Raw genomic sequence first — 19,120 nt, forward strand, 5'->3', positions numbered from 1 at the left:
AAGAAACGGAACCATTCAAGGTTGTACGTAATCAACTTTCTTTGATTCTAAGCATTGACCTCAAAGAAGTACTGTGCTGGAACTGAAGGCCTTGTGTGTTCCAAGAATCAACTTTACTCAATGGGCTCTCGATTTCATCGGTCTTGGTAGGATTCCTTGACGGGTTTTGGTGATTATAATTCTTTGCCCCTTACCGGAATATAAAACCAGTCTTCACCTTTGATTCCCCCAAACTGCAACGGAATTCCCAACATTTCTATATGCCAAAAGGAAGAACTCTCCGTTCAGTATCAATGGAAAAACAGAGAGGAAAGGAAATCTCAAAGATTATAAAGGAAAACGGTAAAAAGAATTCAAGAAGATTACTCGGTGCAATGCAGAGGAAAATGGGGATTTAAACATAATTTTTCTTTTTTTTTTATATCAATATATATTTGAAATTTCTTATTTTTATTTTATATTTATATTATATAATGGGATATAGAATATTTGGTTAATGGTGTGACATTGTAACGAACAAAAGTTTCTTTCTCGGTTCTATAAGAATTTTCTTTACGAGAGACTGAAGTGTATCTTTTGAAACTTCGTAAACCAAATAGACATAACTTCAAATCATAAAGTGTATTGTAGGCTTAAATAAATATTCCATAAAAAGTGAGTTGAGTTTATATTGAATTGTTTATAAGTTTTTAATAAACATTGAGATATATCCCTTAATCTTACGAACTTGTTTTGATATTTAGGTTTAAAATTTCAATGATGTTATTTAAAGTATTTGGAAACATTTCGCAATTTCATCACATATTTTATGGATTCGTTAAGTCGGTTTAAGGGATAGTGGACAATGTTTTTCGCTACCAATTTTGTGTTAGGACGTTGTACAAAGGTCACGACTATGTTTTATAGATCAAAGAGTTATCAATAAATGAGTGTAGCTATATACTCTTTGGTATATTCACTATATTACACCGTGTATAACTCACATGTTATTATAGATGTTAGTATATTTAAATTGGATGTTGCTAGTCTTAGTTTTTATATACTCAATCGAATACTAAGATATATTTACAACATTACAACATATTTTTATTATATTACAATTACAACATATAATATACGTGTAGTTTAAGTATTATTCTATACTTTATTTTTATATTCCATAATTTTCAATATATGAAGTTTAGATGTTATTATTCGTGTCATTATGTATATTTAATAGATACTACGGTATAATTTATAATATATGTAATCATACCTAGTATATATTTAAACAATGGTTTGTGATTTTTCAACATATTTTATGTATATTTTAATATTTAAGACAATCTTACATAATCATAAGTACAAAATTTGAAAGGGACTGATATATTTGGTTGAATGTTCGTCGTTTAGGACAAAAAATAGTTATGAGATTTTGGTGAATATTGTCTTCAATATCTTTCACGTCGTTTTAATTATCCTTCAAAAAAACAAAAATTGGTCAATCCAATATAGAGATCCATATGACATTTGGATCAAACTTTTTAAAAATATTAGCTTAGTGGAATTGGACCTATTAAAATAAGTTAATAGGGTAACCTCCCTCCGAAAAACAAACCACTCTAAGTATGAAGAAATAAAAATAAAAGAAGTCCAACATGATTATAATGAACAATTTACAATTTTAGGTGTGTTCAAAAAAAATTGATGGCTCCAAAAATCTAATCAACCCAACCAAACTCTTACATTTTAGACGAGTTATCAACTCAACTCCTTATAATTATATGTACATATATTTGTTTTAATTTCATTCTCCAACTACCCTTAAAAACAAAAAATTTCACCATTTGGAAAGAGAGTCAAAATTGGATAATTAATCATACATAAAAATAATTAAATAAAATTTTACCTATTATTAACATTTGTTAAAGAAAATTGGGTTTATTCTTATTTAATATTTTCCATATTTGTATGTTTCCATTATTAGTATTTTTGTCTATATTTATGTAGTTTATTATGTACATTTTTTTATATTTATTCAATATAGTATATAAAATAACGAACATTAAACTCATTTTTAAAACAAAAGGTTAAATAAACTACCCAAATAACTTGAATCAACCCAATCGCTATTCAATAAATTCGAAACTTACCATTCGTCCGATGTAAAAAGATGTTCAACCCAACCACACTGGCACCCTAGACTAACCAACTCAAAGATAAAATAAAATAAGATCACATATCACAAACTTACACAGATCAAACTTTGCAACTCAGTTCTCAAAAGTCAAAGGAAGCACAAAAACAAATATAAAAGCTAAAGAGACAAAGTGACATTCAAATATCTCTCTGCCTATTTTGTTTTAGAAAGTAAATACAGCTTTTCAACTAAGCTTCCATCCAGCCTCTCAAACACCGCTCACTACAGAGAGCATCTAAAAGGATAAATTAATTTAAAGATTTATGGTTTATATAATTACTTAGAAGTAAAGCCACCAGTGCAGAGATTATGGAAGTATTTACTGGAAAAAGATGGTTAAGTCATCTCTTCATTTGTTCATTGTCCTTCCATCTTCTCTCGTATTTTATATTGCAAAGAAGCTGGAGCACAATCCATTGGTGTCTCTCCTGTGGCAATGGCAACAATGAATCATTATGCAAGGTGTAAGAAACCAAACTGAATTGGTTCGATTTTCTGTTATAATTCGAATTGATTCGAGCTGAACTAGGTTTTCTTAAAAACTAACCCTCACCCCTAGTCTCAGCTTTTTTTCTTAGGTAATCACAAAATGTTGTACCCTAATTTAGTCCTCCTCTCTTGTACTTGTGTAAGTCTACAAATCGCAAAAAACTCTAAATAAGAGAGATCCTCTCCTTTTCATAGCTCTCTAATTGTGCTCACTTCTAAGTGAAAGTCCACTGTTTGGTTTTGTAAGTTTTGAAATTTGTGTTTGTTTTCTCACCGTTCTTTACACTGAAATTTTCTTTCATCTCTTTTAAGGTAAGATTTGATTTCTAGATTCCAAAAAACAAAAATATGTTCTCAAAAACTACTTTTTCTCAGTTTTCAAACTTTGCATGAATTTAAAAAAAACAACCGATAGAACAGATATTGTTGAAGGTTATACATGATTTTAGAAGAAAAATATGGTTAGAAAGTGGATAACAAAACAAAGAAACTCACAGACTATTTGTAAGCTTAGTTTTTCAAAAGCCAAAGGGAAAATATAGGAGAGTTCTTAGATATTTCACATCCCTAAACTTAAAATTCTAGCAAACTTATTGCCTGATCTTATCTTTAAGAATCTTACATCCAAGCTTTAACTCAGTCACAAACATCGGCCAAAGGTTTTTTTTCTTTTTTTCAAGATGGTGAATGAATAATACCTTAGTAATATAAAAAGTTAATCGTGAGTTAAGATCTTTAATTTCTAGAGAGAAGCTAACCATAATTTAACAGCTTTCACACACCACCAGAACATTATACTCACTGTAGTCACACGGAAACTAGCTATGCTTATTCCTATTCTTTGGTTTTTAATCGCCTAGCTTGAAGAAAGAGAAAATGATAACTGATAACTGATGAGCAAGGGTTGTTTGAAATTTGTTTCTTGGAACAGCCTCTGCCTTTTAGAATGAAACTTTGCAGAAGAAACATTTGAATAATTGAATGAGACATTCCTTTTTTGAAAAATAAAAACAGTAATTTCAATGCACATAATAATATTATGAAGAAGAAAAACAATAAAATACAAAAACAAAAGCTGTTATCAAGACAGTTTTTTTAAACACTCAAAATTCTCAAAGACCCACCTTAAGTATAAATGGATAGAAAAGTTAAAACACTCAGTTTATGCTCGATACTATTATCAAGATCCAGTAACATTGATAAGTAGTTACCTTGAGCATTTTTGTAGTCCAGGCTAGCCCCGCCTTCAATGAGGGCAAAAACAATATCGGTCTGATTAAAGACCGCCGCCTACATCCAAATAAATATTAATCCTGATGTTATACCTCTAAACTGAAATGAATGCCATGTTTTCCTGGGTGGGGTGAAGAAAGAGAGATTTTATACCACATGCAGCAAAGACAGTCCTTGTTTATCGTGATAATTTGCATCTACACCCTGCCAACATGAGAAGAGTCAATAATTCCATTACATATTTTGATTTTTATAAAAGCATTTAGTAAGTACCTCGCTCAAAAGTTTCTTAACAGCAATCGTGTCACCATTCTTGACTGCTTCCCTTAGCCCCTGCAAGAACATGAAATTCTAAAGATGAAGCGGAACTTCAAAGCCTTTGACAGTCATCAAAGGAATATTAAGATGATACAGACTATATACCTCGCCACTTGCTTCATAATTAATTCTCGATTCATCAGCAAGATTCCTGTTTAATGATATGAGTTACAACTGCAGATTAAAATCGGACTTATCCTTCAAATTCAATAATACTAACAGTGATAAAGAGGGTAATAAAATATCTAAACAGGCTCAATCCTATCAGAAAAAAACAAACTCCAGATAACAGACCGAAGCTTGCTGTTGGAGGTAGATGCTCTATTCCTTAGATTGGAGTCAGTTTTCTTTGGTTTTGAATTGTACTGAGTAGAGGTAGAAGCTGTTTTTTTCTGCCATGAGAACAATCAAGTTTCATCAGGGGAGGGCTGATGCATGAGGAGCACTAGAAATTACTGAATATTAAAACCTGCGAAGATACTGCTTCTGTTTCCATAGGCTGGGCTGGAGTTTCACAAATGCATAATGGCATTCCACACTTGCAATCTGGAATTCCCAACGCAGGTTGATGCTCCACAGCTGGTTTAGGCTCAGAAGTTAGATCCCCATCAAGGTTCAATTGAGAAACTGCATCTCCTACTTGATCAACTACAGCTAACGATGGCGGTTGACCAACTCCTTTAGATCTGTAATAAAGTAGATTCAATAAATTTACACTAGTTTTTGTTTATATGATGAAGATAATTTTTACATTAAAGTTTAAATACTGAAAGATAATTTTTTAAAAAGCTGAACTCTATAGATGTAATCCTATATGGCATAGATGCTAAATACTAGGTTCAATCTTTGCCTAAAATTGAGAGCTCAAAAGGATGCCTCAGAGACCAAGTATTAGGAGGAAACAAGGGAAGGCAAGAGCTTCCAAAATCTGTATATGATTTTTTATAATTAAATCCAAGAAGAATGTGCTGAAAGCTGATGTAAGAAATTTAATGCTTCATCCCACACAAGCATCAGCCTTCAGATCACTCATCAATATCCAACTACCTCAACATTGGTGGTTTTGAATGACGTTAAGCTTTAAAGACTGTTCAAAGAAGGTTTTAGAATGTTGGTTCCAGTCACACTAATTCACACAGGAGCAGAAAATTCTCATTGTCAATGAGATTGGAAACCCACTAAAAATTTCAATGGTTTCTTCACATGAAAGCTAAAAATAAGAAATGGAATAAAAAACAAAGGTGCAAACTTCATGAACAAGCACGCACTAGTGTAAGCCCCTTCTTCAACAGAAACAAGGACCACAGATTCTAACTTGTCCTGAATATCTATTAACAAGCTCCAAATTTTCAAAAGTTCGAAACTATCTCGCTGATGATTCTAACCGTCTTCTTTCAAGTATCTTTATAGGAAAAATAATATAGAACTTGAAACTAATAACATGAAATTTCATGTTCGAAGCTGCAAAAGACTTCGCATAAGGAAAGAAAAATGTGACAGAGCGTATGATCAAATTTAAACATGACTTACTGTGAGGAGTTATTAAAACAGTCAGCACAAACTCTAACAGAGGAATGAATACCAAACTGCGGCAAGGCCTGAATTTCACACAAACAAGAACACACAATATACCAATCAGATCACAATAAATTCCCCATTAAACCAATCAATCAACGAGAAAGAGAAAGAGAAAAAGAAAAAGAAGAATACCATTTGAAAAGAAGAATGCTCATTACACAACGTCCTTCCACAGCATCGGCAATGATGCTGCAAACAAAGATTCCAACAAAAAAAAAAAAAAACGCAGAACAAATCTAATCTCAGCTCAAAAGTCAAAAGACTCAAAACAGAATCAAAATCGATCATATACGCAGTAGCTCAATCTGAATCATCTGAAAGAAGTTGATTATATTATAGAGGAAACAGAAATTCGGTACCCGTCGCCGGAAGGTATTGAAACTACATTTGCAGACATCGCAGCGTGCTGCTTCTTGGAAAGGAGGCGGGTCCACCGACATTATTGTGAAAATCCGCCGATTGCACGATTGTCCGATTGGTTTAATTGATGGTTTCAGATAATTTTGAGGGAGAGGAACCACCGTGGTGGGCAGAGGAGGTGCGGGGATCTCCTCCGAGTTCCGAGCTGAGGAAGAAAGTGGCAGCGGAACTTGGGAACTCCGACTGCGAAATATTACAATAAATAAAAAGAAAAAGGAAATAGACGTCTTATCCAAATTAACAATAATTCCAAAGGATTCTTTTATTAAAGAAGAAAAAAACTACCATTCTATCTATATCGATACACTATCTCATACAAATACACATACTCTATATCGGTTATGGTATTTTATTATATTTGTAAAATTTGTCTTTCTTTTGCTATATACATTGTGTACATATATTTGTACTTTTTAATTTAAATTCTGAATTTTGAGTTTGTATTAATTTATTAAATTAATAAATTTATTGATTTAAATTGATTTTTTTTAATTTTTATTTAAAAGTTTAAATGGATGAATTTATAATTTAAGAGTCTAGTTAGTACTTGTAAAAAAAGAGTTTAATTCATATAGATTGGTACTCTTTGTGAATAGTTTCAAATTTAAAAATATTCATTTATCTATGGATAGGATGAAGGATGTCAAAATTGTAGTGTTAGTTAATCCAATAAGTATTGTTCATATTTTCTTTATGAAAAAAAAGGAGATTATATATATATATACTTACCATCCCCCTCTTATCTCAACAGATATTACGACCATGTTTAGCTTCACCCTATTTTGAAAAGCAACCAAAATTTTAAAGAAAAAATAGTGTTCAAATTTCCCTAGAATTTCAAAGAAAAAATAGTGTTCAAATTTCCCTAGAATTTCAAGGATTTATTTAATAAATCATGATTAGAAATTTGAAAATAACAAAACAAAATTAAAGTATTTATAAGATTCTATAGTTGATAACTCAATTATAAAAAAATATTAGTGACAAAATTTGTTGTGGCGTGTAAATATTTTGTCAAATTTGCTATTGTTGACAATTAATTTATAATTAAAATAAATTCTTCATTGACTTAAAATTTTGAAAACATTTGTAAAAGTAAATAATAAAACAAAGAAAGTAGAGATGCTTTTAAGAGTGATTTTAAAATCGTTAATCTATTTTACCAAATATAAAATTACTTTAAAAAAAAACTTTCTAATCACTCAAAATCAATTCATGTTCTAATAGTATGTTTTTATGTTTTTAAACATGACTTTCGATTTTTGAATGATTAAAGAAAACCTCCAAGACTACTATCACCCACCAAAAAGAAAATTTTCAAGGGCTAACACAAACCTTTTTAACATTCAACATCTAATAATCTACCCACCTGAATAGTGAAGAACAAAGTTGAAGGTACACCTAAAACTCCAACCAAAATACAAAAAGAGTTATACAAAGACAAGAACATATCCGAATGACTATCACAAGAAATGGCTCCAGTAAGCCGCCAACAGTTTTTCAAACATCATACATTCTAAGAGTGAGGAGCCAAAAACGTTTATTTTTAAAAACTTCAACGTATTACATTCAGTGTGAGCTTCGCAAAATTCCATGCATGTAACCTCCAGTCATTATAAAGGACACGAGAGATACGATACCGGCTGGAAATATCTTGCCCGAATTCTTGAAACGAGATCCCATTACTACCAATAGTGAAGCAGAAAGGCCTGTAGATTAAGAATATAATCAAGCTTATGTTTTGATTAAATTAGGAAACTAATTTAACTGGCACTTCTTTTTCTCCCTAGATTTGGACGGATCATATGATATGCTCTTCTTGAGACTTCTTAAAACGATGACCATTCTAATATATTAGTGTGCAAAAGGAAATATTATAGCGAAACTAAACTTTTTTTTTTTTTTGTATAAACTACGCTTTACAAAAAAATTCCATCCACTGCTTCGATCCAAAATCCTACAAAATGGCTAAAAACTGAAAAGCAGAGCAAAATGTATAACCAAAGTCCTACTCCCAAAGAATGTAATCCGTAACCTCCGTCATTCTCTTATTCAAGATACAACATAAGGAAAGGAGCCCATCAATGGACCTCAAAATGTTTATAAGATACATGAGCTACTACTCTCATTACCATTTGATTTATTGATGAACCTAATGTTATCTAATTGAATGTCATAGCCCATGAAGCCGAAACGGACATTCAGTCCAAACACATACATTGGGATTTGATCCAAGAATGATTAACCCTCAAATAGGGCACCATCTTAAAGGGTATGTTGAGGATCCCACATTAGAAAAATCAAGAGATCTTACAATGTTTATAAAATACATGAGCTACTCTCTCATTTCCAATTGGTTTGGAGATGGAATTTCATGTTATCTAATAGTTAAACAAGAAAAAATAAAACAAACTTAAAGAAAACCTTCAAAATGATGAGGACTCCAAATATAAATAATGCTTCTCCCTAGCCAACATACCACATACGAACTTCCAAAGCATCAATAGAAGATTAATATATTCAATGTTTTCTATCAAACAAACAACACTCAAACAAAGAGTACAGTTCACAACTCCTATTTCCATACTCCTCTTCCAAACTTATTGGTGTTCCTTCGGGAACATCCGGATGTTAAAATTGGAATGATACCTTGAAGGAATAAGAAGAAGATGAGTCTATTCTCCCAGAAAAATGCTCTCCCATCTCCAATGGGGCTACAAACAACAAAAGAAGAGAACAAAAACTACTTTGCAACACTTCCCAAGGGTTTCTGGATGTGCCTTTGACTTGAGCTCCACTTAAAATGGGATAGCCCAAATTTATTTACTCCACAAGAAACTGGACCCCATATGGAACCACAACAACCGTTGGCCAACAGGGCCTTGTTGAGGAGTAACTTGGTTATAAAAAAGAAATGTTAGGGACACAAGGAAAAGAGGTACCATATTGGTGGATTGTTCAATCGGAGGGAGAGATATGGACCCTCAAAAGGCTATTTATACTGTAATTTCTCAATATAATGCAATATATTTCTTTCTATCTTTGTGATACTTGTGTTTTCTTTATCTTTGGTTTCCGTATCCAAACAGTTCACTAATTTGAGAGCCAAGCAATTGTGTTTCTTCCCCAAAAAAATGCCAACAGCACAACTTTTAATATAAAAACAGTAGATAAGAAGAGTGAACTGCGAACACAATCAGCATCAAGTGTACGCTGAAAACCTCAGAATTTAGAAATAGCTTGGACCATATATCCATCATGTAGATCCACATTCAAGACTTACAAAAGGAAGTTAGTGAGTAGTGCAAGGCTTTTTAATGAAGAAAAATTGAAAAATAATTAGATTTCCAAGACAACTCTGCTATATCCAGCTTTGATTATGTCAGTTCTGGTTCCAATCCCACTCGATAATAAATTGATGCCAAAAGAAAACACCATAGTATCCACTTGTGCAGTTAGTTTCCAATAATTATTTTCTAAATTCTGAATCCCTTTTCAAGAATGAATGCTCTGCTACCAGTTTGCTGGGAATCAGAGTATTGTATAGGATAACTAAAATAAGTTGATACAAAATGTCAGTACAATCAGATGTGACTCAAGAAAACTGGACTACAACCTAAGGGAAGACTAACACGGATCTCTCAATATTCTCCTTATGTTTCAATGTTTCATCCCCACTGCTTTCCCTTGGGTTCACAGTCACTGCCACTAACAAATCCCACAACTAACGCTTAGAAAACTATAGCAAATGCATATAACTAGTCTTTATACTTACTAACCTAGACGTTTAACCAAATCTAATCCAAAGGAGAGGGAAGAAAGTGCTATTTCATAGCTAGAAATAGCGTATACATCCTAAAATGATGTGTATCATCCCATTGTTCCTAATCAGGATTCAAAATTTTGAAGTTCCAGATAAGACGGTGTGTATCTACTAAGTAACAACAAGAGTTAATAGCAATTCAACTATATGATTAGGAAACCTATGCTAATTAAAGTAATTGAAGTCCTTCGATATTCATTTGGCTTTTGTTCTTGGATTTTTAAAGTTATGTTTGTTTTCTCGCAATTTATTACGTTATTCTTCATCTAACATCTGAATTTTTAGCCAAATGTCAAAATTCGTCATGCATTTTGAAAACATGGCTAAAAGGTAGATAACAAAGCAAAGAAACTCAAACATGAAGCACTATTTATGAGCTTAATTTTCCAAATCCAAATGGTTGTAAGACGAAACTAGTTAAAAAATACACAGTCGATTCCTTACCAAGACCCAAGGACGATGCAAGAACGGGGTTGTTGGGGAGAAGTTTAAAGACAACAAGCAACAGTGAGGCTGAGACTCCCCCTGCCATTAGTGACTTTTGGCTACCACCTTTCAAATATCCCATTAAGCCACCAACTGCAAGTGAAAAAAAAAAAGGATTGAATCAACATTGCAATCAAAAACATAATTACAATTACATTTCGCATAAACTAATAATTCGAATCTTCGTTAAGGACCTCCTACTAGTGCAGCATATCCCAGAGTTAACTTCTGCGACATTGACAAAGCTTTCTTCCGGCTGTCAGCATTAGATTCCTCTCCCTCCCCACTATTCCCACCATTATCGCCTCTACCACCGTTACCTCCACCGCTACCACCTCCTCCAATCCCTTTATCGGAAGAATCACCGCCAGTGGTGTCTGGATAAATGTCAATGTCTTCATTTTTGGAGTCGGTTGCACGGATAGCAGATACTACCGTCTTACAATCAAAGGAAATTCCTATAGAAAACGTGAAATATAACATTAAACCTAGATTACTATCCAAAAAGTATAAAACGGGAATCGAATGATGCTGTTAGAAACTCGATTGTTTACCTCTACCGATTGTGGATTGAAATTGAAGGCGTTTAACGGAAAAATTGTTGGTCCTGAGAGCTCCACCAAGTCGTGGCCGGAAAACTAAAGACGCCTGAGATACTCCGGCTAAAACCTCCGCCATATTGCTTCTTGCTCCCGAATCCTTTTTGTAAACCTCCAAATGGGTTATTGATTGTCGAATGTGTATTGTTGAGTCAAAATTAAAAGTTCGTATACCATTTTAGATATTTTAAATGTTAAAAAAATATACTTCTACCTTTACCTCTCATTACTCGTTTCAAACGTCGAGTCATCAAATGTCAAGTTATCGAGAGTGAGATCGAGTATAGAGACAAGCAAGAAACATGTCGAGATGATGTAATTAGAAGCTAAACTTCGAGGTTTATAGTAGAAATGGTGCTATAATCATATTGTATTCATACATATTCTAATTATTTTAAATTTTATAATAGATTCATGTAAATTAGGTATGAGTGATTTGTATGGATGGTCTTTATTTGAAGATCTAAATGAAAAATGACTCATATTTAAAGAGAATGAAAAATGACATTTTTCTTGTGTAAGTATTTTTCTTGTGCTTCTAGTTGAGAAGGCTAATCGATAGTTGATGCACGACACTCGATGTTGCTCAATACTTGATGTTCTATTTTGTGTCTTATGTTACATGTTCTATGTTATATACTAGATTCTTGAACATCGATACTTAAGACTTGTTCCTTGTTACTCGATACTCAATACTAAATACTAGGTACTAGATATTAGATACACGTTGCTCGATGTTCAATGCTCAAGACTTGATTCTCTACACTTTATTTATGTTACATGCTTGATCCTTGATGCTCGATACTTAGAGAAACACTAAGGAGAAAAAAAAGTAGAAATGTAGAAGAGAAAAAATGCAAACAACAATCTAGAAAAGGGACCTAAAAGAGAAAAAAGAAGAAGAAGAATACACTTAGAAGAAAATGAAGAAAAAAAGTTGGAAAATGAAGAAAAAAAAGAGGAAGAATGCATTTAAGGTTAAAATTATAATTTTATGCCGTGACGACATAAGCATAAAATCATCTTTTATTGGTTTAAAAAAGTACAGTTTTATTTTTTTCATTTTGAACTTTTATTTTAGATCATCGGTGCAAATTTTCTCTTGTGGATATAATTATATAATTAGAGAGATATTCATTTCAATAATTTCAAATATGAAAAAATCACTTTTTTCAGTTAAACTATTATTAAGTATGGAATGAAACCGTGAACTTTTGAATGTTATTAATGTCTTATCTCATGACTTATGCTTAAAATGATACAAAGACTTACCTTATTTCAATCACCTTTTGCAAAGTGGTTGTATTACTATTTTAAGATTCCATGTTTGTTTACCAATTGTGATATCGAAAAGAATTTGATCCTTAGACGTTTTCTCTCTAGTTTTCTATTAAAGTACTTCCTTCCTTTTGTTTCTATGTAATATGTGTGAGCTTTGGTTGTTCTCACATTTGTTCTACACTCATCAAAAGACTTGGGGTGTTAAGTCTAATTATCTTTAACAAAAAAAGTAGAGTTGATTGAGGAAAAAAGACAACGAAAACCTCACGACTTAGTTTGTCGTTTTAAAGTTTTAGTTTTTTATTATAATTTTATTTAATGTTATACCTCGTGGCTTGCTTTTATTAAATGTATTTCAATTATTAATCTAGATTGATCATCTAGAATATTATATGAAAGTTGAGTATACCACCAAACAGTTTAAGTAGAAATCGATTTTCATAAAAAAAAAACAATCTAATAAATGTTAAATGGATTGTTTTTTAATATTTAAAAATTAATCTATAACAAACAAATTTTATCACCAAACAATAATTTTAAATTCGATATAAAAATTGTGTTCTTAGTTCCCATTGCATGAAAGGTCACATTTAACATATAAGCATTTTTTAATCTCTTTTTTTTTTAATTAAAAACAATCATTTACGTTGTTACATTCAATTTTATACTTGCATTGAAGACTAAAAGTTTTTTTTTTTCACCTATTCATCAATCAATTCAAAAGTTCGATTCTCCATCTCAATTTGATCGCTCTAGTACAACATCTTGTATCTCTTTTTTTTTCTTTTGAGGGAGACTTGTGCATGGTAGCAGCTTCATCTAAAGAAGCAAATATTTGTGAATTTATAACCAATATATATTGTGAAAACACTCTTCAACTTGCAACCAAAATAGATATACCATAACAATTTCAACAACTCATACAATCAATGACAAACACTTTACTAACATAACTAAATAAGACATACATACCCATACGAAAGGTAAGTGGTTCGAAGTTTCATCTCCATAAATTGTTGAACTCAATCCAAAAATAATTATTGGGATGAAAGCAGAAAGGCTGGAAATGGAAGTGAAAATCGTTAGTAACTACAGGAAATGAAATGAACAAAACACACCTGAACTCACCATTATTATAAAGTGACAATTACAAGCCATATCTCTCTTTCCCCTCTATCTTTTTATATCTTGTTATTCATGGAAGAAGAATAATTAAGCTTCTCAAGCATTTTCCATACCCTCTGCTAATCTCTAGCAGGATGGATTATTCAGACTTGAACTAGAAAATCAAGACAGGAAAATATCAAACAACCACACTGACCACAAATTTGAACCCTACTTGAACACCTGCGTGCGTGTAGCTCTGCACAAACACTAAAAGGAATAAACACAAACCCCTGGAGCCCATATCGTTCATCTCTGAGGTGGATCCACAGTTCGGACATTCACACCTGTCATTCCTTCAATCCTGTCTTTGGTGATCTCCACAAAATGTCCTACTATTTCATAGAACTGCTTAAGACCTGACAATGGGAGAATGATTGAAGAACGATCTGCCCCTGCAACCTGTAACCAATATCGTTCGGGTGAATTTCATACCAAGAAATTGAAGAAATGAACCATGGGGTTCAAGACAGACAAACAGATTAAATAGGGATAAAAAAATCCATGGCTCTTAAGATTAGTTTTCTTGATCGATACCTCAGAAATCCTCAAGAAATGACCCCGGTTGTTACTTCCAAGATCGAAAAAGAATCTCTTTTGATCAGCTCGGATAACCTTTGAAACACCCAGATTCCCCATTTCATCTTGAGCTGACAAGTCTACTTGTCTATCTACATTCAAGTCAGAGGTTGGCCCAGATTGACTACTATGACCTGATATGAAGCCTGCTCCTACATCATCCGAAAGTCCGGCGAGACGTTCTGAATGTTCAGAATTTTCCTGGTTTGGGCAAATAGAAAACGGTGTGAATTGTGTTAAAAGAAAATCAATGGAAGTAAGCCTACGAAAGGCGTGATTGAGAAGCTAGACATAAGCAGCAGAAACCTGATTGGGCAGTATGAAAAGCCTAGATGCTTCATTGATCTCTGCCAAGATGTTTCTAAATGCAGACCATCCCTCATCCCGGTTGCTTCCGGCAGGAACAATAATGGTGCTGCGGTTTCTACTAACTGAAGCTTCAGATACCTGCCCAGTTGACACAATTTGAAATTCCAAAAGCCAGCTCTATTTAGAACTCAAGGACACAGATGTACAACCTATAGAACAGATCCTGTTGAAGTAAGGTCGTAAAAGCCAGCTCTATTTACAACCTCACAAACCAGATTTTTTTTATATAAAAAAAATTGAGGCACCAGAAGAAAAGGGGGAAAAGAGTTCAGCCAAAACACCAATATTTGTTAAACGAAAGAAGAAGAATAAGAGTAGAGGAAAGAGTTCCCTAATTCACAAAATCCTAATCTTAAGCCTTACAATCGAGAAGATGGCAAAAGTACACACAATAGTGTCTATAGCTGAAGAGATCAAATTACCAACCCTCAAATCCCAGAATTAATGGTATTTACTGGTAACAGAATTTTAAGTTGGGAATGAATAAGAATAAATGAGAGCTGATATAAGGTCAAAGTAGTCAATGGTTGACGGTTCAGATCCACACTGGTATTTAAAAGAAAAAAAATGAAATCAGTTACAAACTTGACGATAATATGCAGCCATTTATAAGCATCATATGAAAAATACAGAGAGTTGATTTATACTCATAAAACTACACAACACATTCACATCTCTGATTAAAGACACTTCAAACAAATTAAAAAGCTAAAGTAGAAAGAAAAACGGGAGCCTTGGAGATCTGTAGTACACGTGGAAGCTTATTGTAGATTTAACAAGCAATAGTCAAGGGACAGAACATGAGTAGACTGGGAATAAGTGAACTGCAGATTTGGCTTATGTGAACTGATGCACAATGGCAGCCTGGTATGGAACCGAAGGCGGATGGGATCTACTGCCACACAATGGCAGCCTGTGCGGTATTTTGCAAAGTAAGTCAACTCCTTTACAGGGGAGAAAATGGTAATGGCTGGCTAAAGACGGTGGTGGAAAAAATGAACAACTATAAAGCTGGTCACAGCAGACATAGAGAGAATAAACTATTCTACTTCAGCACTTCCTTCTTTCTTCACTTCCAACACTCAATAGTCAATACAAGCCTTGCCCTAATGTAGTAGCACGTCCAGTTTCAAGGTCTGATCCTCAGAATTGGAAAATACTTTTGATAACTAGGGCCAAATGAAGGGTCAGCCATGTCTATAGTTTCAGTGTCTGGTCACATTACTTTGTTCCAGTAATCCATTCCAAGAACAATTGTTATAAACAAAAATTAGGGAGTTATGAGCAAGAGGGAGAACTTAAAGTGTGCAGAAAATGCATACATCCTCCATACAAAAAATAATTAATGACTAGAGTGGAAAATAAATTTATCATCAGATTCAGAGTGAAAAGCTAAACAAGGTGGCTCAACCTCGATTTATGCAATTTCCTAGTTGCAAGTTCTAAAGTTTACCTTTAAACCACTTTGCTCAAGACTACGCTAATGCCTGACATGCATCATCTAGTCTCAAACCAAATAATCAAGGAGAAGGCGCACTAGACTACTAGCTTAAATCAAGTTGCAGAGAACCACACATGACTGAACAATTAATAATATATTAATGGCACAAAGTTGGCTCTAGAGGAAGCACAAGAACCATGGATGACATACTTCTTGGGTAATATATCTACATCTATAACCTTTAATGCATCCAACATCCAGACGGGAAAAACCATTAGTGGTAGTTGCAATTACACCCTCAAACTTTCAATAATAACAATTGAGCCCCTGAACTTCTAAAAGTGTTAAAATTGAACCCTCAAACTTATAATAATTGTAAAAATCGAACCCACAAATATAAGAATTGAATCCTCAAACTTATATAGTCAATAAAATTTATACAACTAAGTAAGTTTGAGGATCAAATTTTAAAATTTGGATAAGTTTGAGAACTCAATTTTTTATTTTGAAAGCTTAAGGGTATAATTGCAACTACCACCATACACTAGGTGGTTTTGCAATTATCCTTATATTATATTAAAATATATACACTAAGAAGACATTTCCTACATTCTATGTCCTTCACATGTCCATGCTGATGATTAGAAAAGTCATGTGCCAACATATTAGTGTCTTTTCTTTTTTACTAGGCTCTTCCGGTTTCATAAACCTAATTATTTTGCAAAGAACTTTTGGCTTGCCATAAATCTTCATACTACGGCAGATGACTAAGTGAAAGAGAAAGATGAATGAAAAACATTTTTTAGGGAAAAAAATAAGAACAAAGAAAAAAGTAAAGAACAAAGGAAAAGTCAAGTCAAACTGTTAGGGAATCTCCATAAATCATAGTATAATTCATATTTGGAAAGATGCATTTGGAAGTATTGTCAAACGGAGGCTATAAAAGTCATCAAGAAAATAAAGAGTGGTCTTTTTCTTTAAAAGGACACAGGACATGGAATATGACTGGATAACAAACTCAAAGTTCAAGTAATTTCATTACTTTTCTTCTCTCTCTGATAAGAGCTAATTTCTTGGGCAACAGAAGCTGAAAGAACTTAGCAGAAGTAGAACTTCAACAAAAGAAAATTTTCAGAAAAAAATCATCAACAGAAAAAACATGAGGATACGTCAGCTTTTTCTAAAGCACTGTGCAAATTTTAAGCGAAACTCTAGATCAACAAGACCAATCCCGTTCTCAAATCTATGCAGATCCATCCAACACTAATTTGGCAGAATCAAACAAATGAACTGCAGAGCGTAATTTCAAGGAAAAAATGGATATTCCAGAAAGTTGGAATCTAGAGAAAAAAAAACAAACAACAATAGGGGTAGCAGGAAAAGCAATTTACCTTCAAGAAACGACCCCTCCTATTCTCGCCAATGTCAAAGTAAAACACCTGAAAGGCACGATGAGTACACAAAAAAGGCAAAAGTTGACCAACAAGAACAAAGAGATAAACTAAAAGGCAAAAGAGAAAGAAGAGAAACAAAGATGCCTTTGTGTCCAGCTGCAATTCCTTGCTAAAAACTTCCGGATCATCAGAATTGATATAGTAATTGAAGAGATCTAAGAACCATGGAATCCCAGAGAAAGGAACAATGATCGTTGACCTTGTAGCCGATGTTTTCTCTGAAATCTTCAGATATCGACCTCTGGGATTCTCCTTCAGATCGAAGTAAAACAGCTTGTGTTCCACCTGCAGTGTTTTGCACATCAACTCCACGTCATTCCCTCCGCCACCACCAGCCCCTCCTCCCGCCGCCACGCCACCCGCCGTCGTTCCCCCAATTCCCACTCCACCCCCGCCGGAATTTCCCTCCATCTTCCACTCCCAGCTCTGACTCGGTTTCTACTTATAATTCCCCACGATTTAAGCGATTATCTAAATTTGTACAAGAATCTCAATTCAATAAATCAGCATCTTTTTCCTCCAATTGGGTTTACAAAAAAAAGACAAAATTACACAGAAATTAAAACGAACAAGCCCCGATTCGAATAGAAATCGATGCAAAAAGCCAAAAACCCGCCAAATGCCTTGAATACAAAAAAATCCAAGAAAAATAATCAGAAACCTAGAAATGGGAGATCTAATAAGTGACCCCCATGAGATAAAAATTTAAAAACAAAAAAAAAAAAAAAACGAACGGGATTTTGACAAAAGAGTTCTGGAAAATTAGGGTTAGAAATTACATGGACGATTTATGATGGGGTTTTGAAGAGTTGGAAAATGACAATGAAATATGATGAAGAAGAAGAAACATATTTCGAAGATGATTTTCATAGAGTACCTGTGAAACCCACTGTAGGGTAATATTTGACAAATCTTCCAAAGTCAACTTGGGTCAAAAGCTGAGCTTTTTGATAACAATGGCCAATGCCCAGTGGCACCATCCTATCAATCTCTTCCTTCTAAGAAGATGAACCACAATATTATTTTTTTCTTTTTCTTTTTCATTTCTATTTATATTTTTTAAAAATTCCTTTCAATCAATTTGATTTTTACAACAAACATGTGACTTCCAAATTAGTTTCCCTTTCTTTATTTTATTCTTCTTCGTTTAATTCTCATAAAAACTCATTTTAAACCTCAGTATAACAAACGATTCAATCTCTTATTAAGAAACGTCAAGGTTTCTTTTGATCATGTCAATTCTCATAAAATTACACAATTACCTTCAATATTGATTCTACATATTCTTCTTAGTTACGCAATTTTTTCCCATCTTCGACTATCTTATTTTCTTACGACTTCTTCTTCTTTGAGACATGCACTTTTTCACATTGCCTCTCAAGTCTCAATTTCTATGAAACTTGAGTCTTGTGTGGGCCAACCCTCGACAATATCCATGTCTAGTTTTGTGGGTTTGTTATACATTGTTGTAACAACCATGGTCGAGTTTTTCTTTGAATTAAGATATACATTGTAATTTATTTATGAGATAAAAGTTTCACGGTGCATATTTATGTACCGGATGATATTTCACTTGTATGACGCCCTAGTTGCTTAAAGGTACAGTTAATTTCTTATTGACCAAATAAATATAGAATACTCTACGTAATAAGAGCTCAACCTGGACAATAATTTGATCAATATAATTCTCAAATGATAATTTAAAGC

General features: G+C 33.2%; 3 protein-coding genes across 5 annotated transcripts; all 3 read right to left on the minus strand.

The window, feature by feature from the left end:
* Positions 1 to 2,111: 2,111 nt before the first annotated feature.
* LOC101215213 (vacuolar protein sorting-associated protein 27) lies at positions 2,112 to 6,447 on the minus strand. Its single transcript, XM_004144011.3, has 10 exons — positions 6,157 to 6,447; positions 5,930 to 5,986; positions 5,750 to 5,817; positions 4,689 to 4,905; positions 4,514 to 4,611; positions 4,325 to 4,370; positions 4,175 to 4,234; positions 4,055 to 4,105; positions 3,880 to 3,958; positions 2,112 to 2,607 (listed from the first exon to the last, which is right to left on the minus strand). The coding sequence occupies exons 1-10, from the start codon at positions 6,235 to 6,237 to the stop codon at positions 2,537 to 2,539; spliced, it is 828 nt and encodes a 275-aa protein (XP_004144059.1). The 5' UTR covers positions 6,238 to 6,447; the 3' UTR covers positions 2,112 to 2,536.
* A 1,084-nt stretch (positions 6,448 to 7,531) lies between these two features.
* On the minus strand, positions 7,532 to 11,376 carry LOC101215686 (protein FATTY ACID EXPORT 2, chloroplastic). The gene is made up of 4 exons (XM_004144013.3): positions 11,081 to 11,376; positions 10,721 to 10,984; positions 10,485 to 10,619; positions 7,532 to 7,926 (listed from the first exon to the last, which is right to left on the minus strand). Exons 1-4 carry the CDS (start codon positions 11,202 to 11,204, stop codon positions 7,787 to 7,789), a joined length of 663 nt encoding a protein of 220 aa, XP_004144061.1. The 5' UTR covers positions 11,205 to 11,376; the 3' UTR covers positions 7,532 to 7,786.
* A 1,953-nt stretch (positions 11,377 to 13,329) lies between these two features.
* On the minus strand, positions 13,330 to 18,440 carry LOC101217040 (transcription factor Pur-alpha 1). 3 transcript variants are annotated; one of them, XM_011661745.2, is made up of 6 exons: positions 18,291 to 18,440; positions 17,498 to 17,884; positions 17,351 to 17,398; positions 14,456 to 14,596; positions 14,108 to 14,350; positions 13,330 to 13,972 (listed from the first exon to the last, which is right to left on the minus strand). In XM_011661745.2, the coding sequence occupies exons 2-6, from the start codon at positions 17,822 to 17,824 to the stop codon at positions 13,820 to 13,822; spliced, it is 912 nt and encodes a 303-aa protein (XP_011660047.1). In that variant the 5' UTR covers positions 17,825 to 17,884; positions 18,291 to 18,440; the 3' UTR covers positions 13,330 to 13,819. The 3 variants fall into 3 exon arrangements, with proteins under 3 accessions (XP_011660047.1, XP_031736036.1, XP_011660046.1); XM_031880176.1 differs by lacking the exon at positions 18,291 to 18,440 and adding an exon at positions 18,193 to 18,277; XM_011661744.2 differs by lacking the exon at positions 18,291 to 18,440 and having other exon boundaries at positions 17,498 to 18,158.
* Between the last annotated feature and the right edge of the window lie 680 nt (positions 18,441 to 19,120).

Source organism: Cucumis sativus, chromosome 1, assembly GCF_000004075.3.
Source record: "Cucumis sativus cultivar 9930 chromosome 1, Cucumber_9930_V3, whole genome shotgun sequence".
Taxonomy (NCBI): Eukaryota; Viridiplantae; Streptophyta; class Magnoliopsida; order Cucurbitales; family Cucurbitaceae; genus Cucumis; species Cucumis sativus.